Source organism: Lissotriton helveticus, chromosome 9, assembly GCF_964261635.1.
Source record: "Lissotriton helveticus chromosome 9, aLisHel1.1, whole genome shotgun sequence".
NCBI lineage: Eukaryota > Metazoa > Chordata > Amphibia > Caudata > Salamandridae > Lissotriton > Lissotriton helveticus.
In genome coordinates, this window is record NC_136070.1 from 1,170,887,715 (window position 1) to 1,170,903,780 (window position 16,066).

The 16,066-nt window shown below is 40.0% G+C and overlaps 1 protein-coding gene across 1 annotated transcript in view; it reads left to right on the forward strand.

Annotated features, from left to right (window-relative positions):
* SFMBT1 (Scm like with four mbt domains 1) overlaps positions 1 to 16,066 on the forward strand; it is a 478,713-nt gene that overhangs the window by 330,362 nt on the left and 132,285 nt on the right. Inside the window, exons 10-12 of the mRNA XM_078661640.1 lie at positions 1,371 to 1,521; positions 6,502 to 6,584; positions 14,870 to 14,996. Of these exons, the coding sequence (XP_078517766.1) occupies positions 1,371 to 1,521; positions 6,502 to 6,584; positions 14,870 to 14,996 (361 nt within the window). The remainder of the gene's footprint in view (positions 1 to 1,370; positions 1,522 to 6,501; positions 6,585 to 14,869; positions 14,997 to 16,066) is intronic.

Genomic DNA, 16,066 nt, shown 5'->3' on the forward strand with positions numbered 1-16,066 from the left:
CTTCTTTCGTAGCTTCCCTGGTGTGCATCCAGACATGAACATGGCGACTACACCCAGGAACATCCGGGTCACCGCGTGTCATGTCTCACAGGGAATGGACTTAACATGAAATAGTGGTTGACAACGCCCACACAGGAATAAAAAAAGAGAGCAGGACAAGACATGATTCCACATCGAACAACTAGATTGCAGAGTAAATGTACAGCATTTGAACCCAGAAAACTATTCAGGCTTCAAAACTACTCCTACTAGTAAGCAGTGGCGCCCTCCAGTAATGTGGTAGAGCGTAGCCGCACTGCCTTTAGCAGTGGAAAAAAAGGAAAAATAAAATGATGATAACTCACGTTATTAACTTATTATCATTTTATTTGTTCCTGCTGCTGCGTCTCGGCGCGGTGGATCTGCTCTCCTCTCAGAGCTGGGGGAGTAATGGTGGGCACTTTCTCGGGCAGGCCAAACATTCATGCACACTTTGCATGTTCTCCATTGAGGCTGCATTACAGCCTACGTGGAGAACATGCCTAGGCTCCCATTCCCTGGCTGAGCGCTGAACCACGGTGCTCAGACCAATCACAAAGCTGCATTGCAGCATTGTGGTTGGCCATGGGGAGTCTGGGATCCTGGGTGCTTCCTGCTTCCTGTTTCAACAGAAGAAGCCAGGAAGAGGATGGAGGAGAAGCGGCAGCCAGCAGGTATGTTACATTTGGATTTTTTTTAACCCTCCCATCCCACCCCACTGCTGCATCCCGGGAGCAGCCGCCACTCCTAGTTAGTAACCATTTGTTTATAGTTACTCTTAAACATGACAGTACTTTTAAACGTTCTACAGTTTGAGGACTGATTGTTTTGAACCACTTGATTGTTTTTCTCTGTGACAATTTAAATTGTGTAAATGTGAAATTAGATTTATATGGAGAGAATATGAATTGTACGCTTGAAGTCATATAACTTTTATATATTTTACATTTTTGTTTGCACCTGTTGGGTTAGTCTATAACAGCATATATGAAATACTTTGTGTTGCTCAGTCTCGCCCTGCTAAAATGGGACACATGGTCCTGACATTGTTTCTCTGTCTCTAGAGCACCTGCTTCTTAAATATCTCAAGATTGATTATTGTGAAGATTCAAAATAGTTACATGACAATTGCTCAAAGAGAAAGAGTGAAAAACATGACTTATGTATGTTAATGGTTATTGCGTATTTTTCCGGCAGCTACTTAAAAACAAATTAACAAAATGTATCGCATTTACTCAGTTAAAGATACCACACTTGCTGTTCCCATGCAACCGTTCAGACCTGGAGTTAAAATTTAATCCTTACCTGTAATCAAGAAAAAATGTAATTTGTATTATCTCACCTTTTCACAGGTGCTTGATGATAAATATGTCTTAGTGGAAATCGATGACCTGCGCCCAGAACCCCGCAAAAAGCAGACCTTTGTGTGTCACCACAACAGTGCTGGAATTCTTCCTGTGCAATGGAGTCTGAAGAACGGCCTGCACCTCAGCGCACCCCCTGGTACATGCCTTGGCCTTTTACTTTATTGCAAGTTGTTGCTGTTGATTTGGATGTCACTGTTCTTGATGTCCACGATTTACTTCTGATAGCAGTAGAAAACGTATTTATTTTCATGTACAATATTTGCCATGGATCTCTATAAAGATGTAGGTAGAAGGAAGATTTCCTAACCATCATTGCAGAATATGATGGCAAAAATAAAATATTAGAGTACAGCAGATTTTTACCCAGAGTATGACAGGAGGAAGGAAACTGTAGGAAAACCATGACAAGGGGAGGAAGTAGGGATGAAAAAGTACTTGCATGAATGAGCTAAAGAGACAGGTAGTGTATGAAGGTATAACAAGGGACATGATGTGCAGTTATGATTAAGCAGCCTTGGTGTTTCTACCCGAGTACTAGGCAATGCTGGCTACAAGCTCCGAAGAAAAATTTAAGCTCCTGAACTCATGGCATATTATAGGGATATTATGATTTTTGTCAATCTTTTTGCATGTTTTTGTACCTTGACCTATAATGCATGTGGTCCTCAACCCAGCAGAATACCGCAAGCACAGATTTACAATTATTATCTTTTAACATGTGTTGTTTCTTTTTGTTCTATGCATGAAAGTGTGTTTTCCATATGTAGGTTTCCATTCCCTCATTCCCTTTTAAAATAAGTCCTGTGCCAGCCACACTTACACCTGTTTTATCCAGATGTGTGTGTAGAATTGCATTGAAATGTGGCAAATGTTTGTGATTACCCACTGAAAGCATGATTTATTGTAGTTTTAACCTGCTCACAACACTCTTGCCACTTAACTGTCTTTTCTGGTTCATAAGCTGTGAAATCCCTCTTAAAGTAATGCTTCCTTTATTAAGTCAGGGAAACACTTCAATAAATTAAGGCAGAGGGTTTGAGTTTGTGGGTGTATAAACAGTTCTTACTCTAAATTGTCATGGCAACAACCACATCCACAACTTTATGCAGTACTTATCAATGTAAAACAATCTTTACATCAGTCAGCAGTTATTGAAATGAACCAATTTAAAAATATGTAGATCCGGACTTTGAATGAGGATCTGGATTTTAGGTGATTAGTTGTCAATTTTCTGTGTGGATGTCACATGTCCATGCAGGAAATCACGATTTATGAATTGTTCCCACATATCGCTTCATCTTTACAATGATGAGGCAATGTTAAGAACCATGTCAATTGAATGTGTAATTTATTTATGTGGAGTTTTCAGTAACACCTATATTTATAGATATTTCAAAGACGATTTGATCTGTTAAATGATTAATTGAACAAACACGTTAATAAGAAAGAAATATTATTTGTAAACATATACATGAAAATGGGGTCATTAAATTTTTTACATAGTTTACAAAATTCCATAAAAATATGCAATCATGTGCAATCCTCATGTAGCCAAAAATCTGTTCAAACAGAAGACATCTTCAAGGATGAAGGGGATAGCTTTAGCAAAACCATATATTTAATCACTTCTCCCCGCTGGCTTTCCTGCAGTTGCATGGGTTGGTCCTTGCATTCGTGCAATAAAATCTATTTGGCTTACACCAGCGGTTTATGAATCAGACCCTGATAGTGTAGGAATTTTTTTGATTTCCAAGATTTTATCAACATTACTAATCCAAAAAATACTACTCACAGGACAGTTTGCAATAACATGGACTAATGTAATCTTCATACTGAACACACATGTTACTTGAATCCTAGAGAGTTTTGCAATCTGGCTTGAAGGTGAAACAAGCCAGTATATTAAAAACGTAGGACCTGACATAAAGCTGTTTAGCTATGTGAGTTAAACTTACATGGGCAAATAGCTTTTTTTGAGAACCCATGTTTATAAACCAAAAAGATCTACTTAGATATATTATATTTTGTTGAGGAAGTAAGTCATAACCCTCAGCTGGGGCGTGGTCATTCATGGGATGGGTGCCCTCAAACGTTTGGAGCACTGATGTACTTGCTTGAGTGTGGATTTTCGCAAACTAATTCTCAGCCCTTGCCACCTTAAAAGCGGTCAGCGATTTACTCTTGTCAAGGGCAAGAGAATTTTTTATTTTTAGAGGGAGGGAATGGTAATAAGAATTCAGGGATGTTTTCACTGAGTACTCCTTGAATCTGAGAACCTTGCTACTTCCCGGGTGTACTACAACTGTAAGTACCATACAATACTCTTCAAGTATTTGCAAAGCCAAAAAAAATTACACATTACAACAGAGTTAAACCAGGCACCCTGCAAAGTTAAACTTTCTGCACACTTCAAACCATATTAGTTTATAGTAAGATAGATTTTTGGATTTCATTTCTTGGAAAAAAAACTGCTTTTCAGAATGAGTTCACATTAAATAAATTATCTGTGAATCCGTTCTGCTAGAGTAGAGTCCCAATTAATACACAAATGCTTCCCAGAGGCACATCCCAGTAATAAAGATTAATATAGTGTAGTGCCTAAGAGCCCTTTAGGTCTGGTCTATGTAATCCTATGCAAGGAGTGTCATAATTCCATATTAGGCCCAAATGTGAGTTAACACACAGTGAGGTGTATTTTTCTGGACCTATACATTGCCTGCAATGATGCAAGGGTGATAGGTCTGTCCTCGTGTCAGTATTCCTTTGTGACAAATCCTCTACAGTCTAGGATTTAAACCGAATCATCCATGTCTAGCTGGTCATGACTACCGGGATAGCTCAAAATAGAGAACAGGTGTTTCTTAGTTGGAGATCAAACGCTCTTTAGTTACACCCCACCCTCCATTATCGTTACTGGGGAATTAAAGATTGAATAGTTTACTAGAGTAATTTTCCCACATGGAGTAATTTCAGTGGAAGTTGAATTTTCTCCATGGCTTATAGCCTTAGATTTGGGGGATCAAAATGGTCACTATGTGGGCGCTTACATTTCTGAATCAGCATTGGGCATGTTCCCTGGCAGATCTGTGCATTGTCATTCCGCTCTTAAAGTTATTGTTTTTTTAGCAGAACTGAGTTGAGGCACTATTGTTGGCTAAATAGTTTTTATGTGTTTCTATTGCCATGACTGGCCCAAGGCGTTTTTAGTGTGGAAGAACTGTGTGGTTAATTCTACTGAGAAAAGTGTGTCATGGCATTTTTACTAGAAAAACCTCTTATTGTTTTTTAGCAGAACTGAGTTGAGGCTCTATTGTTGGCTAAATAGTTTATATGTGTTTCTATTGCCATGACTGTCCCAAGGCGTTTTTAGTGTGGCAGACCTGGGTGGTTAATTTTACTGGTAAATGTGTGTCATGGCATTTTTACTAGAAAAACCTCTTAAGAGCATTTTTACTTCTAAATGATTATTTATGTTACTCATAATATTCCTTTGAGGAATAATCAACTACTTAAGTCTGTTGTGGTCTTGGCAGAAGAGTGTTGCAGCCACCTAAGGAATGTGTTAGCATTTTAACTGGCATAATGGCTTGGCATTTGTACTCGCAGTTTTCTCATTTTAGGCATTTTTACTTGCAGAACTGTGTTTGTGAAAATTGTACTTCATAGAGACATCCTTACTTGTAATACTCTGTTCGGTCTTAATCTGTACAGAAAAGACTATTGGAGCAAAGCTGGCACTCACTTGTGACATTATCAGAGCCATGGCTTATTTCTCTGATCTCTCTCTAGATAGGTGTCTACTTGTTTGTGTGATTATTTCCCTTTTATCTCTGTTGGTTTATCAGTTTCCATCCTTCCATATATGCCTGGCAGCTTGAGACATAGGGCGTCAAGGAGAAGGACTTGCAAGAAATAAGAAACAGGGACCCTGGAGAAATGGAGCCTCAGAATACAATGAGTCAAGAATACACGGATAGAAGGGACACAAGCACCAGCGGACAGAGGGACTCTGACACTGAGCAATAGCCCAGAGAGGTTGTCGCCAAGAACAACAAAACAAATGCAAGACAGGGACAGACCAGTTTCAAGTAGAAGAAAATTAAACCAGCCCCAAGGTCACCTTGGATCATTGGAACGTAGATCAGAACAATACAGTCAATATTGCACATAAATCATCAACAAACACCATACTAGACTACGACACCCACCTACAATGGTCATTTGGAAGGGCACAGTATCCATTGCTTTAATACAACAACACTGGTATAGCTAACACATGAGGCAGGGATCTTCAAACACCTCTACCCCAATGTGAACCACTTTGCAGAGACAACCAACTACACACAGTGACACAGTTTAGGTTGAAAAGTCACAGTTCCACCACTTTTACATTTCCTCTGTCAGGATAAGCAGAACCCTCTATCTAAATCATTCACCCACAACACTTTGGTTCAGGAATGTAATGGGTCAGTAGAAAAAATCTCCTTGATGAACTTCACCCACAAAACTCATAGATGCTACGAAATTGTTGATTGCTGCATTATATATAAACTCCATAGAAAAACACAACAGGTTGTGATTAGGAACATGTTACTTTACAACACTCTTGACCGTTTCTCTGACTTACTGCCTGTGTTACCCTGCATGGTGTAGAACAACTTCACATATCCTTATAGCCCGCTGCTGATGGCTGTACCGTTTTGCTAAAGGCCCTGAATCAGAGATATTGGCCAGAGCTGCAGGCGAAAGCCTATATCGAGGGATAGGGGAGGCAGGATAGCTATAAGACTATTAGAACATTCTACCCACCAAGAGAAGAATGTAGTAAATTAAAAAGGGAGAAATATGAAGGCAAACATTGGAATGTCTTCAATGGACCTCTCAGCATTCTAATGTTCTAATTATTCTTGTGGGCACCATTTCACAGAAGGCAAACATTGGAATGTCTTCAATGGACCTCTCAGCATTCTAATGTTCTAATTATTCTTGTGGTCACCTTTTCACAGATGTATGCCTCTAATGTAGTGTATTTTCTACAAACTACTGAACTGTTCTAATGTGCTTACCCAAAAGCTCAGTATGAGTATCCTAATGTTCTCCGTTTCCCCTGTAACAGGGTATGTTGGACAAGATTTTGACTGGGCAGATTACCTCAAACAATGTGGTGCAGAGGCTGCTCCTCAGAGCTGCTTTCCTTCTGTAAGTATAATAATGTTACATTATAATGGTACTCTTTTTGTGGTTGAAGTACTTGACCTGATGCGAGGGTCACCATCCCTCCGGGTCATTATGGACACTGGCTCCAGTCATGCAGTTTTATGTGATGGCCTAATGCTTTCAGCGTATTGTTCTTTTGTTTGTCTTCCATTGAACCAATTAGACTAATATAGTTGAAATAATTGATTTGTAGATGAAAAGTTCAGGACAGGAAACAATGTCTGTAATGGCATGGAGTGAGATTGTCTTCCTCCGGCATAGCTAGACTTTGGCACTTGTAATTCAAACTACTGGGTGCAAAATTTGTCTCAACAAATAAGTAGTAAGTTATAGCTGAAAAAAAAGCTTAGTACCGGTGCCTTCAAAACCAATAATTACTATTGCTTCTTTCTATATGTCTTTCAGGAAAGGATAACTTGTATTTTGTTGATTAAATAGCCACAGATATTACCAAATTTGAGGTATATTCTGTACAGTGTTAAGTCTGTTATGTTTTCAGATGGGAGCTGTGATTGTTCACTGTTAAAATTAAGGCTGGATAAAAGTGTTTTTACAGTTGTTTTCCTATGTTTTCTATGGCTTTCTTGACCAATCAATAAGCACTTATCATTAAATTTTGAAAACAGCGTGTACACTATGCAGGTTTTAATACATAGGAATATTGATTTTTCCTTCTGTTACAGACTGCAGTGTTTCAGTGTTTTAAATGAAATATTGTCCTACCAGATTTTAAGACATGTCTAATTGCTCTCAATCTTGGATTGGCTTTTTCGTGGCATGATGTATTTGATTTGCTCCAAAAGCATGAAGATATTTGGTGTACAGTTATAATAATCAATAAAAAAAAAATTAAAAAATTCAGACTGGTGAAAACAAATCACAAGCAATGACTTAGGCACAAGAAGCTCAATTTTAGATTGCCCATACAGATAAAAAATTGTCTCAAAACTACATTGAGTGTACTCATCTGTCCCAAGAATAAGCATTATAGAAACGGACCGACACTGTTTGATTCTCTTCTAATTATATGTATAAGCAGTGCCGAGAACACAATCCCCACAATCTCATCTCTTTAGAATACAAATATTATGCCAATCACTATAGATATGTTTCAGTAGGGTGAATTTCAGAACAACATAGCAGGTTTTGGATAACGTTCAGAAAATAACTTTCCATATAGATGGTGGTGAATTTAAATGGCTAAATACTTGTAAGTTTGTACTTCCAAAAAATAGAGCACATTGTTGCCTGAGAATCAAGGGTGTGCCTCGATGATTGAATTAATATTTATTTGCTTGCCTTCTTACACAGAATTGTTGTAGATAGGTTACATCAAATTTTACTTAGGGACCTAACCGTGAATGGTGTTGAAGTGCTCTGATTGACACAGGGAAAGAGATGGCTATGGTTCAACATACCTGAGAGAGATAAACCATGAAAGTAGAATGAGGAGTATATCAATATTGCAAGACCGTTTAAGGGTTACTGTAATGGTGCATAGAGAAGTAACAGATATTAGATCTAATACGGGTGTGTTCTAATGTTGTAGTGACTTTTCAGTGCACGCAGTGTATTTTAGGTGCTGTGAAATGATGTTAGAACTGTGGTCAAAGGAGGAGCCAAGGTTTTTTTAGAGATTTGGACTTCATTCTCTTATGGCCATGGTGGGGATCTAAGTGACGAAAGTTCATCCACCTATACAGCAGCTGCACTTTTTTAATGCAAATAACGAACAGGCCGCCATGTTTGTTCAGCCCACTTGGCGTTTCTTTCAACAAAATCCAACTCTGAGGGTCAGTTTTAATAAAATAAAACTCTAGTGCCCTGATGCACTTGGAGATTTCTCCCTGCACCTGGGTTTATTGTAGGTTTTCCTTGCCTGGCAATGGTGGTGCAAGGGAAGCGAGTGACAGTCACTGCACCTTAAATAGTTGCGGGTGACCATCATTGTGACCTGACAGCCCAGTTGCAGTTGGCAAACCGGAAAACACTGAAATTCACCAGTTCTACGCATTTGACCGAATAATAGCTTGCACCACTATGGATTTCAAACATCATCATTGATGTAATACGTGCAGTCTTAAGCAGCGTATCATAGAGGTGCAGGTTATACTCATGTCAGTTACGTATAATGGGTGAATTTCAGTGTTTTTGGTATTTAAACATTAGGGTTTTTTATTTTTATAATCTTTAAATATAACTCCACTTTAACCTTGGTTTTTTCCCAGTGACTTTCTAAGGTTTTAATAATGTATGTTAAAATCTTACTGTCTTACGTATAATTCCATCTCAACCTTTGGTTTTTTTCAGTGAATTTCATTTATTTTTTAACGGTGAGTAATACTTTATTATGAGTAGTCTGCGGCCTACCTCCCACCACACATGCCCTTTGTGTACTTAACCCCCCACATTTATCTTTTTTTTGCCGTGCAGGGGGTTCTGCACTGCCTCCTGCAGAAGTCACGCAGGGCCCCTAGGGGGGCATGCTGGTTCTTGTGGGATCATGACAGGCAAAAAATATATATTTTTTTCATTTTGGCCCCTTGGCCTGCCCTCCAGCAACACTCCTGCCCTCACCCTGCCCCCTTCTATGCGTTTTTCATTTATTTGTAAGGACTCTTGGACTGAGCCTTAGCAACATTTCTCCACACATTGCTGTATGCCAGTGACAGCTCTTGGTCCCAGGGGACTGGTTTTTGTCCCGCAGACCCAGCCAAGCCAAATGTTATTTTTATTTTCCAGCTAGACTCCCTTGGCAGTCCCACAGGTGTCCTGTTGCACCAAATACTTCTATGTTTTACCCCTTAATTTCTCTAACACTTAATTACAAACAGCAGACTTTTTGACTGAAGATCTAGCTGTCTGCCAAATTTGGTGTAATTCTGTACAACCATTTTTTATGTTTCATTGTCTAATTTTCTCTATGGAACTTGCATGTGGGAAAAAAGTATTTTGGGATCCGCTCTTTTTTCTTAGCCCCCACCAGATGGATCACCCTTTCCAGTACGGAGATGAGGTGGATGAACTTTTTTGGGAAGGTTTTGTCAAACAGCACCAAAGTCATTAATAGATTAAAAAAAAAACCTTCTTCCTGTATATACACACACATATATAAAGACATACTTGCATGGTTGTGTAGCAGAGAAACATAAGCTTACATTTTGTAGTCCTAGGATACAGGCGACCTCTGATCTAACTTTTATACAGGCTCGCCATTTGAAGAGACTAAGGTTTTGTGATTTAAAATAATCTCCATCATTGTCAGTCTTTTTTGCACTACATGTGGGCACTGATCAAACAAAGCAGTTTTATGTGTCCAAAAAGTGACACAAAAGTATCCCGGTAAGCCTTTCCCATTCCGGTTTCATGATTTGCCAGTTATGAGCCAAAAATGAGAGGATCTAAGGTAGAGCCTCACCTATCCAACAATCTAGGCATTAGTCCTAATTTTGTAAATTCCCTTAGTAGACTGTAGCTGATACAGTAGAGCTAGAATATCTCACCAAAATAAAATCAGTAAACCCAAATTTTAGCACAATGACATTCAACTTGGCACAGAGCATCACCCTATATTCTTAGGCAAATTATTTTGTTAAATCAGTAAAAGATAGTTTGAAATGCACTTCTCTTATTGAAACATACTTGTTGACTAAGTGTTTTTAGTATATTGTACTATTTTTCTAAAGCCGTTACTAGTCCAGCCTGACTTTTTGGTAAGATGTTCACCATTAATTGCCCTTTTTCTGCTTTGAATGTTATCCAATGGCCGTTGGATTCCAGATAGGATAACACAGAGAAATGAAACAATAGCACTGAGGATCACTTGGAAGATCTTTTTATGCAAATGACTATTAGTTCACAGCACCGTGAGTCCAGTACCTTTTCGTTATATATCTGATTACATTTCCTTTGTGGCACCATTTATTCAAATACAATGAGTGTCTCAGCAGCACTCAGTGTCATAGTTCACCCTCAAAAAGGTTATGCTTACTTAATTAGTTTTCAGAAAATGTTCTTAAAATATTATAGCCAGAATGTGTTTTGCTGTTTTGTTGCATGCTGGTTACTCAGGATGCCTTTTTACTTCTTCACATTTACCAACGATTCAAACTCTTTAAAAAAAAAAATAGCTTATATCAATTTTCTTCACATAGCCCAGAAGCCGGCCTCCTGTAATAGATGCTGGCGCTCATCTCGTTTGGTGTTCTTTATTATGTATGTTTTATATTAAGTATTATGTATTTTGGTCTTTAACATTGGCACCCTTAATTCTGTACCCCATTCTGGGTTAACCTGGACTGTATCAGTTTCTAAGCAAACAGATTCAGCTTCTTGACCAGGGTTGATCATTTTGAAGTAGCTCAGAAGCTCTCCATAGAACGGCATCACCGTATCCCCAAAATTAGCCAAGCAAGTGCTCTGACAGTTTCATCAGAGATAGAGATAGGAATCCATCACCAGCTGTGCATTATTAAGTACTAGATTCCGGATATCCTTCTCTTAAACTGGGTCCCTTATTGGACTCAATTGAACTAATGTACATTCTTTTTGCTTTTCAGATTGTTATGCCCTCACCTAATATGCCTTGTTTTTCTGCAAGCTTCTTTTATGCATTCCATTACAACCCGGTCATTACAACAACCGCGTTGTAACAATGCATGCCATTACTCTGCAAGTCGGAACAACGACTTGCTCTGGAAGGGGGGAGGGGGGATGGATGTTGGAAAAGTATAATTTACTATTCCAACTCCAATCTGTGCAACAATAGGGTAGGTGTTGGATTTTAAATCCAACACCTTCAGACCCCTAGAGCAAGTCGTTTTTCTGACTTGCAGAGTAATGGCATGCGTTGTAACAACACGGTCGTTGTAACAACTGCATTGTAATGGTATACAGTGTTCTGGTTTCGGGGTAAACAATGTTAACCACCCTCACCACATTTGATTGTCACTCCCTCATTTAGCCACCTTTTGGCTCCCCAGCAGGTGTGATAAAACTAGGGTTTATGAGACCGGCTGTGTTCCATTAATTTAAATGGTATTGAGTTCACGCACTTTCAAGAGAACAGAACAGCTTTTCGTGTGTTGCCAGTGTATCCGTTGCTAGGCCTCCTTTAATTGAAATAAAGCGAGGCAGAATAAGTTCTTTATACACCTCTTCTCCTTGGGGTATCTGTAACACAAGACAGTAGCCTTCCCCTCAACCACCGGAGTGCCAGTCTTTGGATCTGACTAATAATAAAATGTGATCGCATTCAGGCCGTATTTTAAACTATTAGATGAAAAACATGCCTATCTTTTTTTTATCTACATACATGCCTTTTCATTCAAAAGTGCAGTTAAACCAGAACTACCCAGTTGGTAACTCCCTCTCTGAAATAAACAAATGAAGATAGATTGCAGGTAGAGGTAAAGGTAGATAGGTAACTAGGTAGGTAGATTAACCAGGGCAAAATCACTTCTTCTTATTACTACATGTGAAAATGTAAGAGCCGAAACTCTTTAATTCCCATTGTCATTTAGCCCTGGGCCTACTTATGACGTATTTCTGACAAGGTTCTGAAGACCTGCGGTGTATATAAAAGCTAACTGTTATTCTTTAAGTAATTACAAGGGCATTGTTAAGAGTAATACACTTGCTAACAGTAAGATGGGGGAATATGTGATATGTACCCATGCAATGCATCTGCCACACTGCTCTAAATTATCCCTATATCATATGCATTACATGTTTTCATACAGTTCAGTTTTGAGTGTTCCCTGCTTATATCGATCAAAAGATTGAGTTTTAACTATGGATTGTGTGGCACTAACAAAAACCAATAAATTAATCAAATTGACTGGAGTACATACATATGTTGGGCACATAGATGGACAAAAACAGTGCTTCTATTTGGAATTCTGCTTTGAGCAATTGTCATTTTCAGTGTTGGTAGTTATTGATTCTCTGATTGTACTCATAGACTGGATTGAGCCTCCATGCAGATCAGCATCAAGTAAAGGCTGTAATTCAAACCTGTCATGTACATTAGTCATTGATAATAATGTGTCAGTGTTATCAGAGCCTGATTTCATCCAAAGGAGTGTGAATAGCAGGAAGGCACCAGGAGAATTCAGTGTCATTCATGCCCAAGATAGCATTGTTGGGCACAGTACCTTGTGGACCACAATAATGAAGAAAGAAGAGAAGGGTGAGGATACTGCTGAGGATGTGGAGATGGGCAGAAATTAGGAACTAAGAGATGTAGTTACACTCTATCTCAGTGACTGTATGTGATAGGCTTCTGTTTGCAGAAGGCATGTGGCTTGGTGTGTAAAGATATTAAAGAAGTGTGTGACAGAGCAGAAATGATTGTAGGAGAGGTTTTTGGTGAAAGTTTTAGTACTATGGTGGCAGTGATTTTGAAGCAGGAAGGGAAGTTTCCAGAGAGGAGTGGTCTAGGAAAATTGTGAAGCTTCTGATGTTTTATTATACCAAATAAAAGGTTGTTTAATTGAGGCATTGTCTCAGCTCTGTGTAAAGATTTGATTTCCAAAGGTGTGATTTCCAAGGATTCTCTATCTAAATAATGAATATCAATATACTTTATATATGTTTATTGATATCTTATTTTTATCATTTTACACAAGTGGAACATATATTACAATTATCCATCTTCAGTTCCGGTCCGAAGTTATTGCAAGATGGTGGCTGGCAGTTCTTTTCTTTTTGGAAACAATCATCATCTGTTTTCAAGGCCATGAACAGATCATAGCTCTTAAACACAAGTGCTACATAGTACATTTAAGATGCATGTTGGACTTTAACTGAAGGAAGCATCCAAAGCGACATGTCCAACCTTCATTAAGTTGTTCAAGGTGCATGGGTACCCCAGAATTCACTGGTTTGTATTGTGCATATGAAAATGGAGATTTGGCATGGATTCCAAGAGGCTTGTGGGCTGTGATAATCACTTTCTTGTTTATAGTCAGTGTGTATATATGTGGGCAAACCACTCTATTGTAGCAAATTACGTAGAGCCTACTGCTGCTATTTCGGCAGCCATAGCCTCTGTGGAGTTGTCCGTAGTAATACAACATCATAGTACTACAGTCATAAAAACTATCTACTGGTGCTGCAGAGTCTCCCAATGATAGAACCCAGAGACGTCAAAACCATATTGATCTTCATGAGGTGAAATGCATTTAATCAAAGGCAATAAAAGAAGATGTTTTTGAAAGTATTGTCTTCAGGCCACAAACAAGCTTTCACACTGATTGCGATTCCTAATGGGTTTTGCAAATTGCATGCCTCATGATTATTAATGAGGCAGGCGCAATTTGCGACTCCATTAGGAATGGCTAGCACTTCAGGGATGGTGGCCTGCTGGGGTCAGCAGACCACCATGTCTGGGACTGTTTTTAAAGAAAGCAGTCTTTTTTGTTTTTAACCCCTTCGTTGCGGGGATTATTTACCTGCTGTGCTGGGGGGCAGGGGGCGCGCACAGCGCCCGCATGCTCATGACGAGCTCAGCTCGTCATGAGGTACGGCGCTCCTGTGCTCATGACGAGCTGAGCTCGTCACAGGTGCATTGGCTCCCGTGGAACGTTCAGCACAGGAGGGGAATTCTCCCCGCACCTGAGCGTTCCACAGGCCATGACGAGCTGAGCTCGTCATGAGCACCGGAGCTCCGTGGCTCATGACGAGCTCAGCTCGTCATGAGCATGGGAGGGGTTAAATGCAGCCCATTTCCCTTAAGAATACCTGGTGCATGTAAAAAAGATAAATTCAACTTTTCAGTTTCATATTTTTAAGGGAAGACAGTGGCCCCTTGGAACACGGTCTGCTCTTAAAAATATTTTCTCATATACTCACAAAGTGGAAGAGGTGCCCTGGGGACCCCTTCCCGTTTGCGAGTGGTTTACCACCTACTTGAAGTAGGTGGTGAACTGCAAGTGTTTTGCGGCCGCAAATGTGGTTGCAAAACAATTGTACATGGCATGGTGACTTGCTATTAGGAAGGGATGCCCGTTCCTAATAGCGGGAGTCACAAATGCTATTTTGCGAGTCAGTGACTCGCAAAATAGCATTTGTACATGCCATGTCGCAAACAGGAGAATCTCTCGTTTGCAGCTGCAAAAAAGGGTCGTACATCTGGCCCTAATAGGAAGACTTTTCACTGTCAGTATTTCAAATAATTGGACATACAGTAAAATGGATGTACACTATTGCATTGATTTTAAAACGATTGAAAATTACATTGAACATGCCCTGTCTTTTTCTATCAGCCTATATCTGATCATGGATTTAAAGAAAATATGAAACTAGAAGCTGTGAATCCATCTAACCCAGAGGAGGTTTGCATTGCGACAGTCAGCAGAGTGAAAGGTTCCTATATGTGGCTGCAGCTGGAAGGTAGGTGTCACTTGAAGAGAGCATTATGTGCTCCTTAAAAATAAACACATTTTAAAAATGTAGTTTGCGAGGCATTGTTAATCTAAAGTCAAGCAAACCCAGGTATATCAAAAAATTTCAAGTTGGGCTATGGATATTTGCAGATTTTAGACCGTTTGTTTGAAAGGTTATTGTAAAGGTTGGTGCCTTAGAAGGATTAAAGGAAATATCGGCTAGACACTTAAAAGTGCAGATTCCTTACCTTCGAGTACTCCTACTCCCCATGAGTCAGACTGGATCAGGTCATGTTTGTGTAAGCAGTAGCCCTGCGCGCCAGTAGGTGGCGGCATTCGAATCTGCATGGCGTCGTCCACGTCGAAAGTAACGTGCATTGATCTTATATAGGCACCACCCCAGCACACTGACAATCAGCGCAGATCTGGAGAAGAGCTACCTCCAGTCTGTTTTTTTACTCCATCTTTTTTCGACTTTTTGTCAACAACTTTTTGAGACTTTTTCTCTTGGTGTGGAAGGGATGTCCAGAAGACAGAAGAAGGATGGTTTCAAGCAGTGTAGCTCCTTTCACTGGCAAATGTCCGTGGCTGACCCACACCTCATCTGTCTTTGGTGCCATGAGCGCAACTATGACACCAATACCTGCGTCAGTTGTCGTGTCATGCTCCTCAAGACCTTGAGAGAGTGGTCGCTTAAGCTCCTTGCTGTTCGAAATGCGATGCCACGACGATCTCGATCCTGGTCGAGAGGAAGGCCCCGTGATCAGTTGCGCAGCCACTCCAAGCTCTCATTGTCGCAGTCAAAGTCGTCTGGACGTTTGGGCAAATCCCACAAATGGAAGAAGAGCAGGAAGTCGAAGAGGTCTTTGCCCCTTCCATCAAAGCCATCTGACGAAATGAGGGAGCATTCAGCATTCGAGGCCTGGCTCTGCTGTTGAGCCTGTGTCTGGGTAACCTCCGCCCTTCCCCAAGTTTCCAGGAGTCAGAGTGACCCCCCTGTCCAACTTTTAATGGCCATACACCTCATATTTGGGTGGTCCGTCCCCGCTGGAGCGCTTTTGGGGCCCGCAGGCTTGG